The sequence below is a fragment of the Mastigoproctus giganteus genome, chromosome 2 (genome assembly GCF_048544385.1).
Source record: "Mastigoproctus giganteus isolate SK-2022 chromosome 2, ASM4854438v1, whole genome shotgun sequence".
Taxonomy (NCBI): domain Eukaryota; kingdom Metazoa; phylum Arthropoda; class Arachnida; order Uropygi; family Thelyphonidae; genus Mastigoproctus; species Mastigoproctus giganteus.
In genome coordinates, this window is record NC_143576.1 from 226,556,471 (window position 1) to 226,579,374 (window position 22,904).

Consider the following 22,904-nt stretch of genomic DNA (forward strand, 5'->3'; position numbering starts at 1 on the left):
AGGGTCATTTAGAAAAAGGTTCAAAGTCTTATGAAAGGGAATTGATCTCTCAGATAATAAGGCCATCACAATTCTCTTGTGCCTCACTAATCTTTGAAAGTTACTAATTATGATACGAAAATCAGTATCCTGACAACTGGGGGATATTGTAAAAGTTGTCCAATGAGCTGGGGTTTGCCACAGTTGATCTATCCTCAATTGGTTTGCCATTAACTGCCATGTGAACCATCTTCTCCATCTTCTTTCCTGTTACAGAATACTGCAAAAGAAATGTAGCGAGAATTATCAACGATGTGAAGACTTAATATCTGTATAGAGTTTTTAAAAAAATGAATCCGTCTTTATTCCAATTCTCTAATGTAACTCAACTGTTTATTATTCATAATTATCTTACCCACGGACTTCGCAAACAATTTTAATGGACATTCCTGAGTGTACACAACTTACCGGGATATCCTTGACTTCTAGTATGAAGTGAGGAACACAATGCTTCGAAAGACTATCAGCAATCTTCTTCTCAATTCTGTGCGCCAAGTCCCCAGAAAACTGATATTCTGGCATCATTTTCACGAAGAGAACTGGACGTTCGTCTCCATCTTTGTTGCATTGAGATACACACATGCAATCTTTGATTTCTCTGAACTGTTGTGCTGAAATTGCAAAAAGTAAAATGAAAATTACGCCCACATATTTAATATAGTGTGTTATCAAAAGTACTGGGACACCAAGAGGGAAAAATAACAACATCCATTCTTCAACCAGAACAGTTTTTAACTGGAAAATGATGCCCTCCATCTTGGAAAACCTTCACATGCCTTTCTTGTTCTTCTTACAGTGTTTCTGTATGAAACAGTCTGGATCTTTTCGATGCAGCGAATCCTTTGCTACTGTAAGATATATTTTATTATTTACCCTTTTACCTTGGAAATCTAAATAAGATTTCCAAGGTAAAAGGCTAAATAATAATATAATATAAGAAATAAATCCCTACCACACACTACAACTTCAGAGGCCAGTTCTTTCGAGCGTGACACTACGGATCGTGCTGAGAGGAGATCTGTGGGCTTCAGTTCATCTGCAGAACCCTTCTTGATACAAAGCTCTGTGTACGGTCTAATCACTTTTTAGCTGAGTCCTTGCAACTTTGAACGTGTTTTTTCCAGACAACACGATCAACTGTTAGGTTTCATTGATTTCTTGTTTAAGAATTAGTGCTGAGGCAACTAAGGCTATGTTTATCGTGTCTATGAATTTCGTGTAATTCTATGGTCGATTTACCTTACTGCTGTTTAATGAATAACTTGTGTTTCCAAGAGAAACTGTACACCTCAGACTGAGCCCGGTTAACTTGGCCACCGCATTGCGAGCTTACATGAAAAGATTCATGGGAAGTATAAGTACCATCTCGAAGGCGAGGTAGGCCATGAAATTTGAACGCAATAATGGAAAGAAAATATTTGGTAAAATTTCCCATTTTTAAAGAATGATTTTCTTAAGAATAAAGAATAAAAGTGAATTTTGAAAAGTACATTCAAAATTATTTAAAAATAAAAGATCACAAAAAAGTCTACTCACTAACGAGGTAGAATTCCTCACTTCCAAAGAGTATGCCGTCCAAGTTCATAACAGTATCGCTAGAAGGCAAATAAAATCATATATGGGATTCATGTGCAGACATAAAATCTATAAACATTTGATGCTTCAGCAATTTGTAAAGGAAAGTTGGAAAAGTTGTCACTATAAGTAAAAATTACTTATTATATCATGTGAAGGCATATTCGACAAAGCAGACACCTTGAGGGGGCACTCGCTGATATGGTTTACCGTCTAATGAACAGAGCAGCATAACTCAGTGATTGCTTGGTGTTATTGCATTCAAGTCAGCCTTAGCAAAGCATCTCTAACAGACCAACCATAACATCAGCCCCAGCAAGACCAAGTTATATGCCCTCCCCACACCAGGTGGAAAAGACCTGAGTTGGAGTCCCGTCGATGACGAGAGGAATTTTTATGGGTTTTTGTCACAACGTGGCAGACTTAATCGGTCTCAAGCCAGGCCACCATGGTTTTTTATCCCGGAAACTCTGGTTTTGGTCCATCAACTAGAAAATCGACCTCAGAACACACGCAATTTATAGACAGTATACGCGGATCAATATGGCCTTAATCGCTGATGTTCCTAAACGCCTATTACGACAACAACAACAACCAAATTATATAGTTATGCAAATGAGTTCATGAGTGTGCAAAAATGGCACTTGGTTAATCCAACATAATCTAATTATAAGTATAATCGTTTGACTGATAATCCACTTGCCTAGAACATCGAGGAAAAGCTCTATTGGGCCGAAAAGTGGGGATCTGGCTGATCTTAAAAGAAGAAAAATAAAATAAATAAATATTGTAATAACGGCTCCCAAGCGTGATCTCATAACCGTAAGGGTATTATATCTGTAGAAGTGTGTGTTCAAGGACTGTATGCATGTTGATGCATACAGTCCTGTATGCAAGAGCTGAAAAGCTCGTGATAACTTATGGAAGAAATTCTACACCCTCCGATTGAGATCAGCTAACTGCAGCGTCGAATGAAGAGGACTTTCGCATTTCTTTCACTACTGGAATGGAACCTAGATCTCTCCAAAGGTCTGACAGACGGCGATGTGTAGTGTCGATTAAGCTTCCATGAAGGACTCCATTAAATGAAAAATAAAATAAATCATATTAGCGTTACAAGTGAGGACAAACTCATCCACCCCGGGTGTGTGTTATGTCCGTGAAATTCTTGGTCGGTTTGCCTATTTTGCTGAAACAAAAAAGCCGGGATTCTGTGAGACGATCTCAACCACGGAGTGGAAAAAAAACATGAAGGTCCCGTGCATCATTGATGGGATTCGAACGCAGGACTTTTCCACCCGTTCTGCAGAGGACAATGATTATAACGATATGCTACTAGAGAGGTCATTAAAAGAAAGTCTAAACCAATTTTTTTTTCTGTAAAAACGAACCAACATGCGGATCGTAGATCTTTTTTTTAGTTAGTTGTTGGCGCATCGGCTCTGTGGCCACCTCCCAAGGTTTTTGCAGTACTCTGATCCAAGCCCGAGGAGGGATTCGAACCCGCGACCTTTGGGTTGCCAGGCAGGCAATTTACCCACCCGGCTAGCCCGGTCGGCAATCGTAGATCTCACTCCAATACCTTACATCCATGAGGGTTCCTCGTCAGAACACATGAAGATCTGTGCTGGCATTGATAGTAGTTTCAACCAACACCATTAACTACTGCCTCCAAATGTGTTTCTACAGGAGTAGGAATCTGGTTTCCTATTCTTTTCAGATGAAAGTGCCACCAGAATCCGATTTAAGATTGTATTTGGGCACATTAGTGAACAGCATTTGCAACATGTCTTTGAGAGACAATTTATAAAAATTAAAAGTTTATTACTGAAAAAAAATATTGTTCTATGTTCAGTCGTTGTTGTTGTAATAGGGTTTTAGGAGCATCAGCGACTAAGGCCTTATTATTACGTGTATATTGTGGGTGAATTGCGTGTATTCTAAGATCGATTTTCTGTTTGCTGGATGAAAAATACGAGTTTCAGGGAGAAAAAACCATGGTCCCTCGTATGAAACCGACTAACTCAGCCACGTTGTGAAAAGGGCCCATAAAAATTCCCCTCGTCAACGAAGGGACTCTAACTTCGGTCTTTTCTACCCGGTGTGGGGGAGGACGGAGATTCTACCAACTCTGATACCCATGAGGGTTCTATGTTCAGTGCTACTAAAATTGTTATGGCTGATAACTAATTCTGTTAATTTTCATATCCGAGTTGTTTCTTCTTTTTTTACTGCTCAAATAGAAAGTATTTAATTATAAAACGAAAAAAAATCTAAAGTTGAAAATACCACAAACATATGTTACTCACACAAAGCCAAAATCAGACTTCGGAATGTGGAAAAACCCAAACAGAATTTGAACGTTGCAGTAATTTCATACAACTGTTGATTGATTGATTGACTTCAAACGCATGTTTCACCAATCAATGGATGATGAAATGCAGCTTCATCACTGGATTCTTCTATGTGTGTTTTCCATTACTCTATTTTTGCCAATTGATCAACCAAAATTCAACAGATTTCGGTACAAATACCAGCTATTGCTATAAGAATCACAACATATCAACTCTTTAGGCCTTGTCCTTTGAGACACGAGTAAAAATATATATTAAATTTTCATTAGACGGAATTCATACTCACCTCCTTCCAAGTGCTATCGTACCCCCAGTTTCTGGATTGACATAACAGAAATCTCCTTGTGACCAAACACCTGATAATGCAAGGAAATTTATATTTATTATAATAAAGAGATGGAAACTGCAGTGGTAAGATGCATATAAAACACAAAATATAAAAAATTATTGCTAATAGATGGAATTGTCCATCTATTAGAATTCCTGATTATAAGAAGAAACCCTTTAGATTTTTTACAAACAGGGTAATGAAGCTGGTAATGATGATACGAGATGATTTGTGTTCTTTGATATTTTCTATGGATTCATTTCTAATAGATAGGTAATCCATCTATTAGAAATGAATCCATCTATTAGATGAATCTCTTATAATCCTTGATTATAAGAAGAAACCCTCTAATGCTGGTAATGATGATTTGTGTTCTTTGATATTTAAATTATAATTCTAACGTTTGCTTTGGTGTATTCAAGGCATGTTTTATGTGCAAAATACTATATCTTTGAGCCTTCGTGGGTAGCACAGTTGGTAGAATCGCCGTCCTCCCCACACCGGGTGGAAAAGACCTGGGTTCAAGTCCCGTCGATGACGTGAGGAATTTTCATGGGCCTTTTTCACAACGTAGCTGAGTTAGTCGGTCTCAGGCGCGGGTAGAATGGCTTTTTCTCCCGCAAACTCGGATTTGTCATTCACCAAACAGAAAATCGATCTCACAACACACGCAATTTCCTAACAAAACACACGGAGAAATATGGCCTCACTCGTCGATGCTCCTAAAATCTTAATACACAACACAAATATCTTTGAATTTAGTTTAAAGATATTTTTACCACTCGAGGAATGAAGAGCCGAGGACTTCTACAACTCCAGAACTACTTGCAAAGGTCCAAGATAACTGGATAAAGACAGGAGAATCACATCCCTCACCAACCAGCAGAATATTAATCTCATCGGCGCAGGATTGCAACAACAGACATTTCAGAACTTGTAACTGTATCAGTATATTTTTGTCGTTGTGTTGTAGGGTTTTTAGGATCATCAGCGACTAAGGCCAGATAGCTTTGTGTATATTGTTTGTAAATTTCGTTTGTTCTGAAGTCAATTTTCTGTTTGCTGGGCGATATACCCGAGATTACGGGAGAAAAAACCATGCTCCCTCGCCTGAGACTGAATAACTCAGCCGCGTTGTGAAAAAGGCCCATAAAAATTCCTCCCTTCACTGACAGGACTTGAACTCGGGTCTTTTCTGCTTGGTGTGGGGAGGACGGCGATTCTGATTTTTTTTTTTTTTTTTTTTGATTTGGTAGTTGTTGGCGCATCGGCTTCTGTGGCCATATTGCACCTCCCAAGGTTTTTGCAGTACTTTGATCCAAGCCCGAGGGGCGAGAATCGAACCCGCGACCTTTGGGTTGCCCGGGCAGGTACTTTACCCACTCGGCTAGCCCGGTCGGCTCACGGCGATTCTACCAACTATGCTACTCACAAGGGCCGCACATTTGTGCAAATGTGTCCCCAATTCACAAAGGTGGATCGAAGGGTGACACGAGTAATTACAGACCAGTTAGTTTAACTTCTGTTCCGGGTAAAATAATGGAGTCGCTGGTTAAAGATGCATTGCAGGATCATCTAGACAAGACTGCAGCAATAATTCAAACACAGCATGGGTTTGTTAAGGGAAAGTCTTGTCTGACAAATTTGATAGGATATTATGATGTGGTTACAAAGGTACTGGATGCAAAAAATAATTTTGATATCATATATTTGGATTTCAGGAAAGCTTTTGACACTGTTGCGCATGGAAGACTATTGTACAAATTGGAGCAGAATGGTATTAAGGGTAAGTTGCTACAATGGATAAAAGGATTGTTAAGTGGGAGAAGACAGAGGGTGGTAATCAATGGGTGCTGCTCTTCGTGGACTAATGTTATTAGTGGAGTCCCACAGGGTTCGGTGTTAGGTCCACTGTTGTTTTGTATATTTATCAATGATATTGATGAAGGTATATCAGGCTTAATGTCGAAGTTTGCAGATGACACAAAGGTTGGCAGGGTTGTTAATGACAGTAATGGCAGTGTGCTACTGCAACAGGATCTAGATAATTTGGGCAGATGGGCTAAGAAGTGGCAACTGAAGTTCTACCTTGACAAATGCAAAGTACTGCATATGGGTAGAAGTAACCCCAGAGAAACGTACCAACTGTATGGTACCACACTTAAGGTGGTAGAAAATGAAAAAGACCTGGGAGTAATTGTGCAGTCAGATATGAAGTTTTCTGAGCAGTGCAGACAGGCTGCTAGGGCGGGTAATGGGGTTTTGTCAATGATATATAGGAATTTTGCTAGCAGGGAAAAGGAGGTGATTGTCCCTCTGTATAAGGCAATGGTCAGGCCACGCCTTGAGTACTGCGTACAGGTCTAGAGGCCTCATTTTAGGAAGGATGTAGATTTGCTTGAGCGTGTACAGAGAAGAGCAACACGATTGGTGAGGGGAATGAAGGGATCCTCTTACCAAGAGAGGCTTAAGTTCTGCAAATTGCAGTGGCTGGAGACTAGGCACCTGCGCGATGATCTGATTGAGGTCTATAAGGCCTTGAATGGGTTGAGCACGCTGAATTCTGATGGGATCCTTCCACTTGTTCAGATTACCAACCTACGGGGACATAAGTTCAAATTAAGAAAGGACAGATGTAGAATAGATGTGCGGAAATTTGCCTTTAGCCAGCGGGTGGTTAATTGCTGGAACAAACTTCCATCTGTCTTTGTGGAAGTTGATAGGTTAAATAAATTTAAGGAGGAACTGGACAGGCATTTGGAGGGAATGGTGTGATTTTTTTTTTTTTTTTTTTGGCTGATGCTGCATAAGCTCCTACACTTGCTTTCTTGCATCATGTGCCACTACTACTACTACTACTACTACATTTTTGGACATACACTCTCTTGAGAGCTACACATGTACACACTAACCTGGAAATCTAGAAAAGTAGGTTTTATACTTTGATCTGTCCGGATCATTGAGAAGGCATAAAGGCATAGATGGAAAAGGCTTAACAATCACCATTTCTCCCTTTTTGCCTCTTACTGGTTTACCTAGAAAAGAGAATTAATCATCCGCATTAAATTAAAATCGTAGTCTAAAAAAAGAAAAAGAAACATGAAGATTTTATTACAAACAGTTAGTTTAGAATAAAGGTTTCTTGTACTTTTATATTATGTACATATTTAATTTAAAATTCATTAAAGTTCTGCCTACCGTTTTCATCCCAACATTGTACAGCCATCCCTAAGTTGGGAGACGTCAACTCCCCTCGATAAAGTGGTAGCGTGAAATTGGAGCTGAAAAGAAGGCATCCAATATCTGTGCTTCCTACAAATGAAAAAAAAGAGTTACAATTGCCACAAAATCAACGGCTTTTATGCACGAACCAAGAAGAGTTCGCGTTCGTCATATTGTCCATTCCATCCTGCAATCAGCGCCTACAAAAATCAGCACAGAAATACTCCATGTGATGTTCACATATACACACATAAATAAGACAAGTTTGGTAAAAAAAAATTTATCCAGTACACCAGGGCCCATTTAAGAGAGGGCAGGAGCTTCAGCCCAGGCCCAGCTGTAGCAGGGGTCCAAAATTTACTTATATTACAATTTTCTTATATATTCGGTCCTGCATTCTACCATTTATCACAACTTGCAGTGGAATGGGTCAAGAAACGTTTTAAAACATATTGATGGATATGAATATCTCCTGGAACGTTGAAAAACTTAATTATTAACTGCTATAACACACTCGCAAATGAATACAATAAAACATTAACTGTTGTGATAAATTATAAAAATGTACATTACTTAGTTACCAAAGAGTAATAATCATGTGATAAAAAGTTATGGCTGCAACGAATGCTTACCAAAAATATCCGTTAAATATACGTTGGATTTGATATCACGATAGACGTAGTCCCATAGGAGAGGGTTGAGAGCACATCCTCCAGTACCTAAGTAGCGTAGGCTTCGAAGATTATGTGTTTTGGCTGAAACAAAAGTGACAAAAGGGATGAGTAGTTTTTCGATCGAAAGTTCCCACTTCTTGTTAAGCATTTAGATCATCAAAAGCATTGATAATAGACATCAGTACTTGATAAAAAGAAATGAACTAATCATTATTGGTTATTGGTAACCAATAATGATTACCGTGTGAGCTCACTACTAAAAATACACAGAAACCTCATATTAGGTAAGAATCATCAGATTGGCATCCGCATATTATGTTTAATGTAATCATTTTGTTCACCAGTGCAATACAAGCTCAACCCTTATTGAATTAAGGACTCCTTCCTTTATAAATTATAGCCCATCAGACTTTAAAACCCCTCGGGAAGCTTTCAACAGCAGATGTATCCTAGCTTGGACTGCAAGCTGGTTGGTCGCTTGAAAAACAAAGTTTCTCTGTTTATAACTAACAGTTTGTCATTATCTCTAAAGATTCTGGCTTGAATAACCATTCTAGTAGTTTGAATCCAAATCTGAAGTCAGATATTGCCTAATACCATAATTCAGTGAGAATTAAGGTTACACATGTTGAAATTTTTAATGAAATTTTAAAAATATTAAGATATTTTGCTCTTTCTTTTGTAGTGATCATGAGTTCCTTTCCACCTTCCTTGGCAGCAATATTTTCATAAAAAAAAGTTCACCGTGTTCGTCAATAACGTGGACAAGTTTATCTGAGAAAAAAATTGAAACGGGATTGGAGGAAATGTATTTTCAGAGATATATATCAAACGAGATTTTGGTAGGTTTGTAATTAATATATCTTCAATCAAAATTTTATAACTGTCTGCCCTGTTGTTGCCCAAAAAATGTTCAGAAACTTTCTTGGCTTTCTAAACATCCATTCCAAGGGATTTAACACTCTTTCAGAATGTTCATATTTCAACAAATCTCTGATCTGCAGACCGACAAACACACCTGCTTTGATTTTGGCATCACTAATGCGTAGAACCTTTTTGTTTTAAATGTTTAAAGCCATGTCTATTCTGAAGAGATTTCATTTGAAATCTCCTCAGAAGTGCAATATTTTCTTACATTATTGTTCAGAGTAATTAGTCGGATCCCAAAATCATCGTAGGTTATCAATTCTGAAAAAATGGAATGGTATTTTTGATTAATATCCATTATGGATCATATCCATATAATTTTAGTGAGGAACATATTTGCTGATGGCTTATTTCACAAAAATATAATCACCCCAAATAAAATGGATACTTTCGATTTAAATGAAGTATCAATTACCTGGTTTCACTCCGCTTGTCCGAAACGTATTCAAGTCAACGGGAAACATAATCATAAGAGTTATTCCTAGTTCATCGATCAAATCCCAGACGCTCTTGGGGTGATACGGGGTTCCATCGTATAATACAACGCTGCAACCTGTAGCCACCTTTATCACCATCAGTGTCCACATTGCCCATCCAACCTGAGGAATACAGACAACGATATTTTGTTAAATTTAAAAACTACAGCAATCAGACAGTAAAACGATAAAATGAAACTTCCCAAGTTACGTAATCTCTACTACACACAATACCAAAAGCTTGAGAATGGTCCACACAACTCCATCCATAATATAATAATTACAATAATAATACAATACAATTTTATCAAGAGAATTCGTTTACAATAAATGAACTTGTTAAGAAAAGTAAATTTCTTGACAACAAGTTGTAGTTCTTCCTTTACAAGTTTTGTACAAATTTGTTATCTTACAGAAAAGACTATGAAGTCACTACACATAGTATATTCCACACTGTAAACAGAGGTAGTTTATCTGCATATCAATTCTAATCTACTGTGTCATTGAGTATCAAGAATTTTCTTATTAGGAATTTTAATTTGGAGATAGGATAACTTCTCCTGAGCCTGAAATCAATGCTAGCCAGCAAGTTGTTTATTACATTCATTGTGTGCCTATCTCCAAATCTATTTAGTACCCTAGGTTAAGGCAAAGTAATTGCTTTTGGATTCCTTAAATTATGTGAGACATTTCTTTGCAGATTCGACTCTTCAAAAATAGTGTTAAGATTTTTTAAGAATAGATTTAACTTTAGTTTTTGAACTGGATACAATATTTTATGTTTCAACAAAAATTGCCTTCTCTTATTCAGGTCATTCCAAGAGTTTGTCCCCATTAAAAGTTTCAGAATCCTATTCATTAAGTTGTCTATTGCCCTTATTTCTGTTTTATTTGCTCGTGCCCATATATTTACTAAATAATTGAGTTGGGAGTCCACTAATGCATAATATAAGGTTACTTTTGTTCTAAGATTTAACTTATTCTTAATGTAGTAGAAAAAGTACACATAAAATCTCATTTTTTTGTACAAGTTTGTTATATGCATTATCCAACTTAGACTGTAGTCGATCCATAACCCAAGGTAACAATGATTTGAGACTTCTTCCACAGTTAGACATTCGCAATTCTGGAAATTCTGTTCATGTAGGCAATCATGTTTGTGCAATTTGATAGAGGGTTGAATGTCCAAGGTTTGATGAGGAGGCCTTATTACCAAAAATTTAGTTTTTTCAAAGCTGAGTGCTAATTTATTATCGTGCAGCCAAGATTGTAAATGTATTGTATCCTGTTGTAAATCATTTGCCATTTTTGTTAGGTCCTTTCCTATTGTATATAAGATTATATCATCTGCATAAATTTTTATAAAGGAGTTCTTAATTACTTCGAATATGTCATTTATATAGATGTTGAACATGATTGGCCCAGCATGAGTGCCCTGAGGTACTCCTCTCTTTACATTATAAGATTTCCCCTTTGTAAGGGGAAATCTTATAATGTAAAGAGATAATGTAAAAAGATTATAATGTAAAAAGATTATAATGTAAAATAATAATAATAATAATAATACTCGTAATAATAATAATAAGAAATTCATACACATTATAAAGCAGGTTCTTCGCTTACCGCGGGATACTGCATACAAATATCTCTTCTGGAAATATCAGCGTGAAGAATATCGTCCTTGAGTTGGTGAAGAAGAAATCCCTGAAAACAAATGGAACGTTTTAATAATTATTAAAACGTTCATTATAATTTATTCAAATTGGTGTTGTACAATTTTACAAACACTTTATGAAAATTCTCCGTTTCCAATTAAGCAGAGGTATCTTAAAAGGATTATAATAATCACCTGGGAGTATAATTAGATTATTAATCAAGCTGATAATAAAAATGTTAATTACTAATAAAATGAGCTATAAATCATGTGCTTTATGGATGAAAAATCGATAAGAAGACCAATTGTTGGGTAAACTGCAATGATGGAATGCTTATTTTTCCACGTGCCAGAACGTTATAATAGTTTAAAAGCTGCTATTATCACTTGGGGGAACCCAAAGGGTTAGAGGACCCCAATAACCATCATTTTATGGATTATTAAAAGAGCAAGTGGGGGATTCAGAAATGGCAATTACAACTCTGCCACAGATCTCATTTTATTAATAGTATTATAAGGTCTACAAGGCCTATTTCAGCCATTTCTGATTCTAACATACTGTAATTCCTTTAATGGGTTCTGGATTCTTAATCTATAATCTATAATCTATCTCATAAGAGAGGGTAAGGGAATGATAGAAATATTTTTAAATAGTTATTACTCACCCCTGCAGGGAGTACAATGGCTTTCGGCTTGTCTGTGGTACCAGACGTAAACTGTATACACATAGGATGATTAAAAGGAAGTTGAGTAAACTGTAAAGGCGGAACAGAGCCATCAGCATCTTTCCCGATTTCCAAAAAGTCATCCAAGAATTCCCTAAAATAATGAAAACAATCTCAGTAAGTAATCCACTTTACATTCGTAATATTGTCAAACGTCAATTTTAAAATTGTGAAATCAGTGCATAAATTTCCGTGTTAAAGGATTTTAGACTATAGGCAGCTTTGTTGTTGTAACAGGGTTTAAGGAACATCGGCAACTAAGGCCATCTTGCTCCGTGTATACTGTCTGTAAATTTCGTGTTTTGTGGCCCATTTTCTGTTTTCTGGACGAAAAACCGGAGTTTCATGGAGAAAAACCATTCTAATCTCGCCTGAGACCGACTAAATCAGACACGTTGTGAAAAAGGCCCATAAGAATTCCCCATTGATGGGACTCGAACTCAGGTGTTTTCCACCCGGTGTGAGAAAGAGGGTGATCCTACTTACTGTGCTGTCCAGGAAGGCATAAAACAGTTTTATAGACTTAGGATTATACATTATCAAACACGCTTATATTTCATTATGGATTGGAAATTTTTCAGGAGTTTGATTCTTTGAAATTGTGTTTACCACTCAAACAGTCCGGAATAGTCTTTGGACAACGAGTCTTCATCGAATGGAACAACAATTACTTTTGCCAAGCTGGGAAGACCTGAAATAAAAATGATCAATTTTACTGTAAAACATTAAAACTCGATAATAATTTATTATTCTGATTACACACCAATAATACCTCTGTCTTCCTTCAAATGCTGTAAGACTATTTTCAGATAAGTAAGGAAGCACTATAATTATTGAAAATCTGTTCAAGGTCTGGTAAAGCATCCGTAGCATTATTCTTTGGGGCTGACCAAATAAAAGTGATATATATAAATAGTTTAATAATATATAATAAAACTCTTAAAATCTAAAAGCTATGAACTTATTAAGCTCTAACACAAACAAGGAATAAAACCCAAGGCCCCTTTCGACACTTTTCTCAACATGTCTGTAAATCCGCATGCTGCAAAACTATTTCAGCCAATGGAATGTACAGATTTACAATAATTTTTCAATTTCACTTGACATTACCTCACCTCTACACAAAATAAAATTCGCCATCAATGGCAACCTTCAACATTTCGTAAAGTATCAATTGAATAATATGAATTTCAACATTTGTTTTCTTATCTCACAGCTCAATAGATTTTGAAAGTACGTGATTGTGTCAAGTACTACATTTAGAAATGAATTTACATCAATGTTCAGGATTGAATTTTGCTGGTGCACCTTGAACAGTTTTCAAATATTACGCTGCCCTACCATTAACACTCGGACACTCCTCCATTGACGTTAGGTCATGTCCTACACAAGCACTACGTATCAGACACAACTATAAATAAGCTCGCAGGTCTTCAAGGAGACAGTAGTACGATTGTGGATGAAAAATGCCACGGCCAACGGAGTTAACAGACTTTCAGCGCAGAATGATAATAAGGTGTCATTACCAAATTGCCACAGCGCACACAGTTTCTCATTTAAATTATTGAGACACAAGTCGCACTGGCACAGTGCGCAGGGCGCTGCCTGATATGGGTTACAAAGGTCGTGGTACCGTCCACAAGCTACTAATCACCCTGAATAATGTGAGACACTGTCCAACATGGTGTAAGCGCCACCGTTCTTGGACCGTAAACCAAAGGAAAATTGTGCTGTGGAGTAACGTATCACGCTACATGGTCTACCAGTCTGATGGTCGTGCCTGGAAAGCTACCTGCCGACCGTATCACTCCGAAAATGAAGTTTGGCGTTTAGCCATGGACAAAACCATGAATTATGAAGGTCAATTTAGCGTCAGTTCAAAACTATGAATTATGAAGTCAACTGCGTTGTGGTAGCACATCGAGAAAGGCCTATACCTCAGCAAGACAATGTTCATGTCATATTACTGGCTTTGCGACCGACTGGTTTGAGGACTTGGGTCTGAAAAAGTTGGACTGGACGGCCCAGAGCCCTGACCCAATCATATATTGAACCTCTGAGATGAATTGGATCGTCGAGTGCAGAAAAGGTGTTCCACAGAGACTAGAGGCTGTCATGGGGCTAAAGGTTTCAGCGCACGCTATTAGTTTTCCTGTAAATAAAAGTTATTTGTAGATATGCAGTTATCGGATATTAATGATAGTACAGCGTATTCACCCGATGTTTTAGGAATACAAATTCTTATAAAAAATTGGAGTGTAAATAGAGTGGTGAACACAAAATTAACCGCAGAACTGAATGAAATGAAAAACACGTACCTTTTACAATCTTCTTCAGCCTGTCCAGAAAATCCAGCTTCTCTCCTTTACGAACAGTGGCATCTGTGCATATGAGAATCTTTGGATTAATCTGCGTAAGTCTCTGTATTGCGCCCTGAAAAATTACAAGGCGGCATAAAAATTAAAGTAAAAAAGGAACGAGCATTTTGAAAGGATGCAACCTCAAACATTTTAATCGACGGTCTCCAAAAGGCATGTTCGCCAATCTATTTGTGATCGATCCGCGGACACGTTTTTTACCACCTGTTTTCGCCTACACGTTTAAACACTCAGAAGTCAGCCCTCTCCTCTTTGTTCTATTAACCGGTCCTGCCATGTTATTTGTTGTTTTATACCATTCCGCTTTTAGCTTCTTTACAGTGAGTGGTATAAGACGCTACTGGAACTATACCACTCTAAAACAGGGTATGGATTGAAGGCTGAGGAGAGAGAAAATACTCTTTCCATTTGTCTTGCAAAAACGTTCTGTGAGTTTGAAGTTGAACTGTGAATTGGCTAGTTGTGGCACATGAGACGATAGGAGAATAAAATAAGACGGACAGGTCAAGTTAATTTTGTTTTGTTTCGAGTACCACCTTCTCTGTATAGTAACAGAGAAGTATAGGATTCATAGTAACACATTACTATGAATCCTTTACCCTCAATGCTAATTTAGGTGTTGACGTATTAGTATTAGTTTTAATGGCTAACATATTGATTATATAGTGGTTTTATATAGTGGTAATAATTTAATTATATATGTGGTTTTAAATTTGTAAATATGTAAATCTTATGTAGTAGCAGGGTTTTAGGAGCATCAACGACTAAGGACACATTGCTCCGTGTATGTAAATTGCGGTTCTGCGGTCGATTTTCTGTTTGATGGATGAAAAATTCGAGTTTCCGGGAGAAAAACCACGCTACCTTCGCATCAGATCGACTAACTCAGCCACGTTTTGAAAAAGGTCCATAAAAAATCCACAAGTCATCGACGAGACTCAGCCTCATGTCTTTTCCACGCGGTGTTGGGAGGACGGCGATTCTACCAACTGTGCTACCCAGGAGGGCATATATCTTATACCGAAATTAAAGATTCTGTTCTATTATACACCTCGAATTTAATAATCTCAGTAAAAGCAGCTGATTTGCATGATATACTTTTCCTTTGCTAGCAGCCACTCAAAGTTTCTTACGTTGCTTGGATACTTACCAAATCTCCATAATCAACAGAAACAGCACTCCAAACTGCTCCGAAGCTTAAGGCTGCATACATGGTCAGTACAGTAGGAAGAATATTGGTGATGTAACCTAAGGGAAGAAGGAAATGATATTTAAGGAGTAAGATTATCGACCATAGCAATAATACTATCTTTAGTAATAGAAATTTAGTGGATGAAAAATAAATTTATCATCTTAAAATAAATTAGAATTGAGTTCAAAGGTACCTCTTGGTGATTATCCCAACCGTGCAGCCAATCTAAGAACAATATGAAGATTTCCATACACAGACAAATAAATAAAACTAAAAGAAATCAAAAGGGAAAAAAAAAATAACAGGAAGAATTGCAAAAGTACCTTAGATTCATTTGACTCAAGATAAATATAAAAAGATCAGTTCGTGTGACTTTCACTAAATAACTCAAACGAGAGCTAATCAATGAGCTTATTCAGGGTGAGGATTTAAAAGGTTAAAACACAAAGACACGATTACAGCAGTTTGAATCACGTAATATTTCAAAATGTCGTAATATTCTTATAGTCTCTTGTAAAACTCTGACCCATGTACACTTCTGAGTATATAAGCAAAAATTTAGTTTAATTTCATAACCACCTAGAGAGTGATTAAATTTACCAAACATATCTAAAATGACAAGTAAAGGATGACGAATTGCTCATGAGTAATCAAGAAAAGAAACAACCTCCTCTTGCAAATTTCAAGAAAATCCAATGTCTTCTGGTGTTTTTTGCTCCTAATCTTCTCCCCCTTTCACCTACATGGGCTGCATTTTACAAATTTATACGTTCCCTCTCAGGTGACATTTTTGAAGTTTAGACCTTCGCCGGCGACGAGTGGATAGCGTCGTGGCCCTCTTGCACTTGTGAGTTAAAAAAATCTAATTATTTCTCTTAAGTTTACCGAACATTTTCAGTCTTCTTCAGGGATCCTTCCGATTCCTCTATCAGTGTGGGGAACAAGCAAAAGCTATTAGGAAGGTGAGAGGTATCCTTGTAGAACAATCAAAGGTTCTTGATCTGCGAGGGGAGATTTGGAATTTTTTCCTACTTTCGGACTTTCATAATGCGTACTTGAACCACAATGTTGGTGAAGGCACGTGCCTTTGTTTAATTCCCTTTTTTGTGTAGCAGTTTACTAGGTTTTCTAACTTACTTTTATCTGACAAAACCACTTTAACTTTGAGGACATGCACATATTGAAAGAGGACAACAAAAATCTGAATTTAAGTAATTTGCTTACCAGCAACCACATCGTCCTTTGATACGCCAAATCTCTTGAGTGCTGAAGCGTACAGAGCAACTTTTTGGTTGAGTTCTGCGAAAGTTACTTCCTCGAATGTGTTCTTTGTTTCTCCTAGGAACAAACGATTTCACTTAAGATGATGAAAGGCAAACAGATAAATAAATTATATATTTATCTACTAAAAGTAATTGAAATAGTATGCGGTACAACTTACGTGTTATTACTTTATATGAAATTAATTTGTTTTTCATGGTTTTATTAATTTTTAATAAATCGCCCATTTTCCAATCGGTGATTTATTAAAAATTGGCTTTGATTACTTTTAACATAAAGTAACGAACGCGTGAAAATTCTTTAGACTTTAAATATACACATAATTTAATTAATTAACTTTGAGGAATTTGAAATTAGCGTTGGTCTCTCTTTGAAGATGATAAATTTTCTGCTAAATTTATTAGCAGAAAGGTATCTTCACCAACTCCAACAAGGTCTACTAGTTGGTAAAACTTTCTTGGTAATTTGGGGTACGAAGAAGCTTAGGCACGAATGCGGTGCATTCTGGTACCTGTCCTTATAGAAAAAGGGGAGGGCAAAATGCTCTCGGACCCGAACTGAAAGGAGCCCCAAATTCCACCAAAGGAAGTCCCTCTCCTCTCAATCCGAACAAGAACTCCACCTTTTTTGTCCTTTTTCCAAACATTAATTCTCACACCCTGCCCCATCAATTCTAGGACCGACCCTAAAGCAGACGATTCTGCAAAAACTCCCTACCTCACTATTATTAAAGATTTGCAATGTAATAATTCTGTTTAGCTAAGAGATAACTGCTTCTATTCAGTAATTAAAAGATTTATCAGTTAACATCTTGTGCACTTACCTCCTAAGTAATAGGCAACGTGATTATCTTTATAGCGAAGAATATTTTCAGTAAAATTGAGACGAGCTCCAAGAAACCATTCAGGTGTATCTTCGAATTTAGTGCCTGTGTCTAAGACCTAGAAGAACGCATAAAATTTTGCGTTTATTTACAAGAGCCACTTTAAAATGGACGTCATAAAAGATTATTGCGTAAATTCTACTTATCTTTGAATTTACTCTTAATGTACAGTACAGAAAATTAATGTTATGTAGCATTAGCATTAGCATCAGTAATGGCAAAGGATGCAAGAAAGCAAGCTTATACAGCATTAGCAAAAATAAAAAATATACATGTATATAAAATCCCATATCACCTAATCATCCCTCCAATAGATATGTTACTACTCTGTGGCGCCAGTCAAGAGTGAGCTATGAACTATTCTACAAAAACTTTATTATGAAATTATTTTTATTTATGTTATCATTTTTTACTTATTTTACTCACATTTTACTTATTTTTTTATATAAGAAGAAGAACTCTTTATTATATACTTGAATAATAAATTTATGCTTAATAAACTGTGTTATTATACTTAATTTGTTGTTCTTATTCTAAAAACATTAATACTAAAGTAATAACATCAGGAAAAAAATTTGTAGAGTACTTTTCATATCCTTTTAATTTTCAATTTTTCAATGTTAAACTTCAGATGCCACTTTTCAGCCCATCTACCTAACTTTTCTAGATCCTGTTGCAGTAGCATACTGTCTTTAGTATCATTAACAACCCTGCCAACCTTTGTATCATCTGCAAACTTCGATACTAAGCCTGATCTACCTTCATCGATATCATTAATAAATACACAAAACGAAAACGGGCCTAGCACCGAACCCTGTGGAGCTCCACTAATAATATTAGTCCATGTATAGCAGTGTCCATTTATTACCAATCTCTGCCGTCTTCCACACAACCATTCCTTTATCCATTACAGCAGCTTGCCCTTAATATCATACCTCTCCAATTTGTACAGCAGTCTTCCATGTGCAACAGTATCAAAAGCTTTCCTGAAATCCAAATATATGATATCAAAATTATTATTTGCATCCAGTTCTTTTGTGACCACATCATAGTATCCGATCAAACTGGTCAGACAAAACTTCCCCTTAACAAATGCATGCGGTGTCTGAACTATTACTGCAGTCTTGACTAGGTAATACTGCATCACTTCTTTAACCAGTAACTCGATTATTTTCCCCGAAACAGAAGTCAAACTGGCAGGTCTGTAATTACTCATGTCATCATTTGAACTCCCTTTGTGAATTGGGGATACATTTGCACTTCTCCAGTCCGTGGTCCCTGAATCCAAGGATGCTCTCATAATTATGGCTAAGGATTTGCTTATTTCCCTCGCTGCCTCTTTCAATATAACTGGATAGATTCCATCTGTTCCAGGTGCCTTTTTTATGTTTAGCTTCAACAATTTCTCCTCCACTTTGCTCTTCGTTATTACAAAATCATTTAGCTCCCTGTGAAGAGTTTAGTCAACTTCTGTCCTCCCCTTTCTTACAGAATTCCTCATGTGTGAATGTAGATGCAAAATACTCATTCAGTTTGTCAGCTATCTGAGCATGATCATCAACAGTCGAACCACCAACATCAAGTGGACCAATCTGATTCATCCTCTTCCTTTTAGAGTTTATATAAGTAAAGAAGTCCTTGCTGTTTTTCTTAGCATCCTTTGGCAAAGATTTCTCGTAATCTGCCTTCGCTTGCCTGATGTCCTTTGTGACTTGATTACAGACTAGCTTATATCTGCCATGGCTTCTGTGTGACCTGCTAATTTATATGCATCCCACACATTTTTCTTCTCTGCCACGAGCCTCGTAAGTTCATCCGACATCCATTTGGACCTAAATCTTGAACAGTATTTCTTAGTTGGTATGAAGAGCCTAGTAGCTTCCAAGATAATTTTCCTCGAAGGCCTCCCATTTAGAATTCAACGCTGGTAACATCATCATCAGTTGATTCCACTGTATGGAATTTAAAAACTGTCTCAGACCACTGTGGTCACCTTTATGAAAGCAAAAACCCTTCCCTTTACCCCTGACGTTAGTTACATCTTTGAGTAAATCCTACTTCATCACACTGTGATCACTGCCACGTAGTGGTTCTCTTACGTGCAGATTCTTAACAGAAATATATCACTTAAGAAAAACTATGTTGATCAAAATAATGTTTAAAAATTAATTATTAAGAAAAATACAAAATTAAACATAAGGGGTAGAAAATTAAATTATTTGTTTGAAACTTAAAACCGATATAAGAAGAAAAAGTTACTCGGCGGCTTTTTTCTTTTTTATTTTACTAGTAGAACTTCCATCTGCAATGATCTCAGTTTCCAGAAAAATACAGAACAGCATTTTTGATAATTTATGTCCTTAAAAGATTTCTGATAGCAAAAAATCAAAATTTAATCCGCGGTAATGTTATAAATTCTATTTGTACCTTGTTGTAGGTTGCCGAATGGATAATTTTTGTGTACTTCCAAATTTCTTCCCAGAATTCTGTATGATTTTTCGCCCAGTCATGCAAATCCCAATAGTTGCCTATTTAAAGAACATAAATAGTTTAGATGGTGGTAAAAACCAACAGGTCCTTATCATTTTCAGTCTAATAATGCAAAAAATATTAAAAATAAGACCCTCATTGAATGTTTTTAATTTTTTCTTCAGTAGAAACTGAATGAGATTCATGATAGTAAGAAATCATATAGTATGATATTTAACTAAGAATTTGACGATAAAAAGCTGATGTTAAATACCGAATAATTTACAGGGCTGGACAAAATAATGGAAACACCTGTGATAAGAATTACAAGTATGCACTAATATGGTGTTGTCTTTTGAAAGGTACCCTTTGCTGTTAAAACAGCTTTAATTTCTACGTAGAATTGATTCAAATAAATGTTGAACTGCTTAAGATGAGTATTTTACCATTTTTCTTGTAGTAAAGTTTTAAGCTTCTTGGATAATGTGGAGAAAATCTACTTCTCACTCTTCTCTCCAAATATGTCCTTAGTGACTCAATAACGTTTAGGTCTGGTGACAGCGGAAGTCATGGGAGATGCTGAGCCTCAGTTTTATTCTCCTCAAACCAAACTGGACACATCTAACTGTGTGTATTGGAGCATTATCATCTTGAAATATGTCGTTATTTGTAGGGAAAATGTTTGCGCCTTGGAATGCAACTGATCACTCAGAGTGGCATTAATTCGCCCATTCAGGGTGATAATAGGACCTAAAGAGTACCAAGATATTGCTGTCCAATCCATTGTTGATCTTCCTCCATGTTTCCTCTGGCATTCATCAAACCTTCCTGATGTTGGAAAAAGTATGAATGATGGTTCGTCTGAAAACATAGCATGTTTCCAATCATCAACGATGACTCCATAAAGCAGTTCTAGCCGAACTGTTTTTCTAGAAACTGGATTGCTGAGGCTCACCGTAAGTTCTTTGTTTTTGAAGCTGTAGTGTTATGTTTTCAGATTACAATCATTTTCAATGTTCGGAGATCTCTCTCTCAGTCAGCTTTGATTTTTCTGCCACAATTCGTCTTATGAGATTTAGTTTTTCCATTTTTGGTGAATGCAACATCACTTTCAATACAGTTGCACCGAATACATTTAAAAATCAGCAGATTTAGTCACCGATGCCCCTGCTAAATGTGCACCAACAATTTGACTTCTTTGAAATTCAGAAAAGTCTGTCATTTTCTTCATGTACCTTTTTATATAATCTCTAAATAAATATAAGCTTTTATAACCTTTCCTTCACAGTACTTACTGTAAGAAACAAAAATAAATCACTTCATGTTCGCAAATACGTCATACAGCCATTAAAAAAACTATTACCTTCATAACAAGTGTTTCCATTATTTTGTCTACCCCCTGTATATAGTCATCTCAAGATGAGCATTATAAAGTTACGAGAAGTAAATATACATCGAATAGATTTTTACTATAAAACTTTTTTGTGCCTTCGTTAATAATAGTCTTAATTTCAGAATACTTTAATTTTAAAGACTTCCAAGAAAAAAAAAACAAATTTCTTTATACTTACTAAGAGAACAGTTGTATTTGCGGTTTATCATCATTCTGAATTTATCCATGTTTGTATCTGTAGACTGGGGCTCCCAGCATACAGTTGGAACTCCCTTGCTGGTTTCCATTTCTTTTTGAAACTTTTTTTTCACTAAAAATATTAACAAAAACTAAATATTAAGTTCCGTTTTGCTAAAAAAACTGATTCTTATTTAAAAGAGATGGACTTTTACTTAAAAACACTGCTGATCAAATCATTCCTAGATCGTATTATGGAAGTGAAGGCTGTTCACCAGTGGCAGTTAGCTATAAAACACTACGGCAGTGACACAATAACATTAAAAAAAGAGTAAATAGCTTTTTTTATTTATTATCGATTTGTATTTATTTTATATTACTGATTTGTGTTTATAGATACAGCTGAGAAACAGCTGGTATATACGATTAAATGTTATAAAATGGTCCCAAGTCAACATCAAGTGGCGTGCCACTCTAAAACTGGCTCTGATTGCTCAGATATAGCAAAATCACGCTTTTGAAATCTCTACATTTGTTCCAAGGATGAATGGGTCTATCAGAGGAAGGCTGACTTCATTTCCAAGCCTCATTTCCTCCTTTTAAGCAGACATGAAGTCCTGATAAATTAAACCTATTCGCACAGGTGTTCCTTCATTTTAGAGACTTACAGAAATCATTGATGATAAGATCTGTCAAATAAGAGAGTGGATATTCTATTCTCACATCTGAGGGATGCCACTGCAACTAAAAATTTGTATGCACTTTGTGATAAAACACAACCGGTGTCTCCATCATCCATCACTTATTGATTGCAACGAACAGTGGGTGACATGACTTTGGCACCGGCACAGCGATAGGAAAATTCTTCGGAACAAAGCGCTGTGTTTATAAACATTTCAGTTTTGTCACTGAATCGAATGGATAAACCAATACGTTGCCCACAGTTCCAGAGTAGGATTTAGAAAATTCCTCCAGTTTAGATCGAAATTTAACCTTTTACTTTTGTGCACCATTTGCCTTTCGTCAACGTGCATGACGTTCAGCTTGAAAACATCCTTATACGCTTCAAACAGTTAGTTACGGTATCGTTGAATGTGCACTACCACACAAAATGCCCAACCACTTAGAGATGCAACTGACAAACTGATATGTAGTAC

The 22,904-nt window shown here is 36.5% G+C and overlaps 1 protein-coding gene across 1 annotated transcript; it reads right to left on the reverse strand.

Annotated features, from left to right (window-relative positions):
- Window positions 1-209: 209 nt before the first annotated feature.
- On the reverse strand, window positions 210-22,546 carry LOC150090195 (acetoacetyl-CoA synthetase-like). Its single transcript, XM_090390197.1, has 14 exons — window positions 22,471-22,546; window positions 21,749-21,880; window positions 20,136-20,236; window positions 17,649-17,766; window positions 15,503-15,600; window positions 14,293-14,407; window positions 12,584-12,665; window positions 11,915-12,068; window positions 11,219-11,299; window positions 9,535-9,718; window positions 7,495-7,608; window positions 7,209-7,331; window positions 448-650; window positions 210-308 (listed from the first exon to the last, which is right to left on the reverse strand). Exons 1-14 carry the CDS (start codon window positions 22,544-22,546, stop codon window positions 210-212), a joined length of 1,680 nt encoding a protein of 559 aa, XP_090246323.1.
- Between the last annotated feature and the right edge of the window lie 358 nt (window positions 22,547-22,904).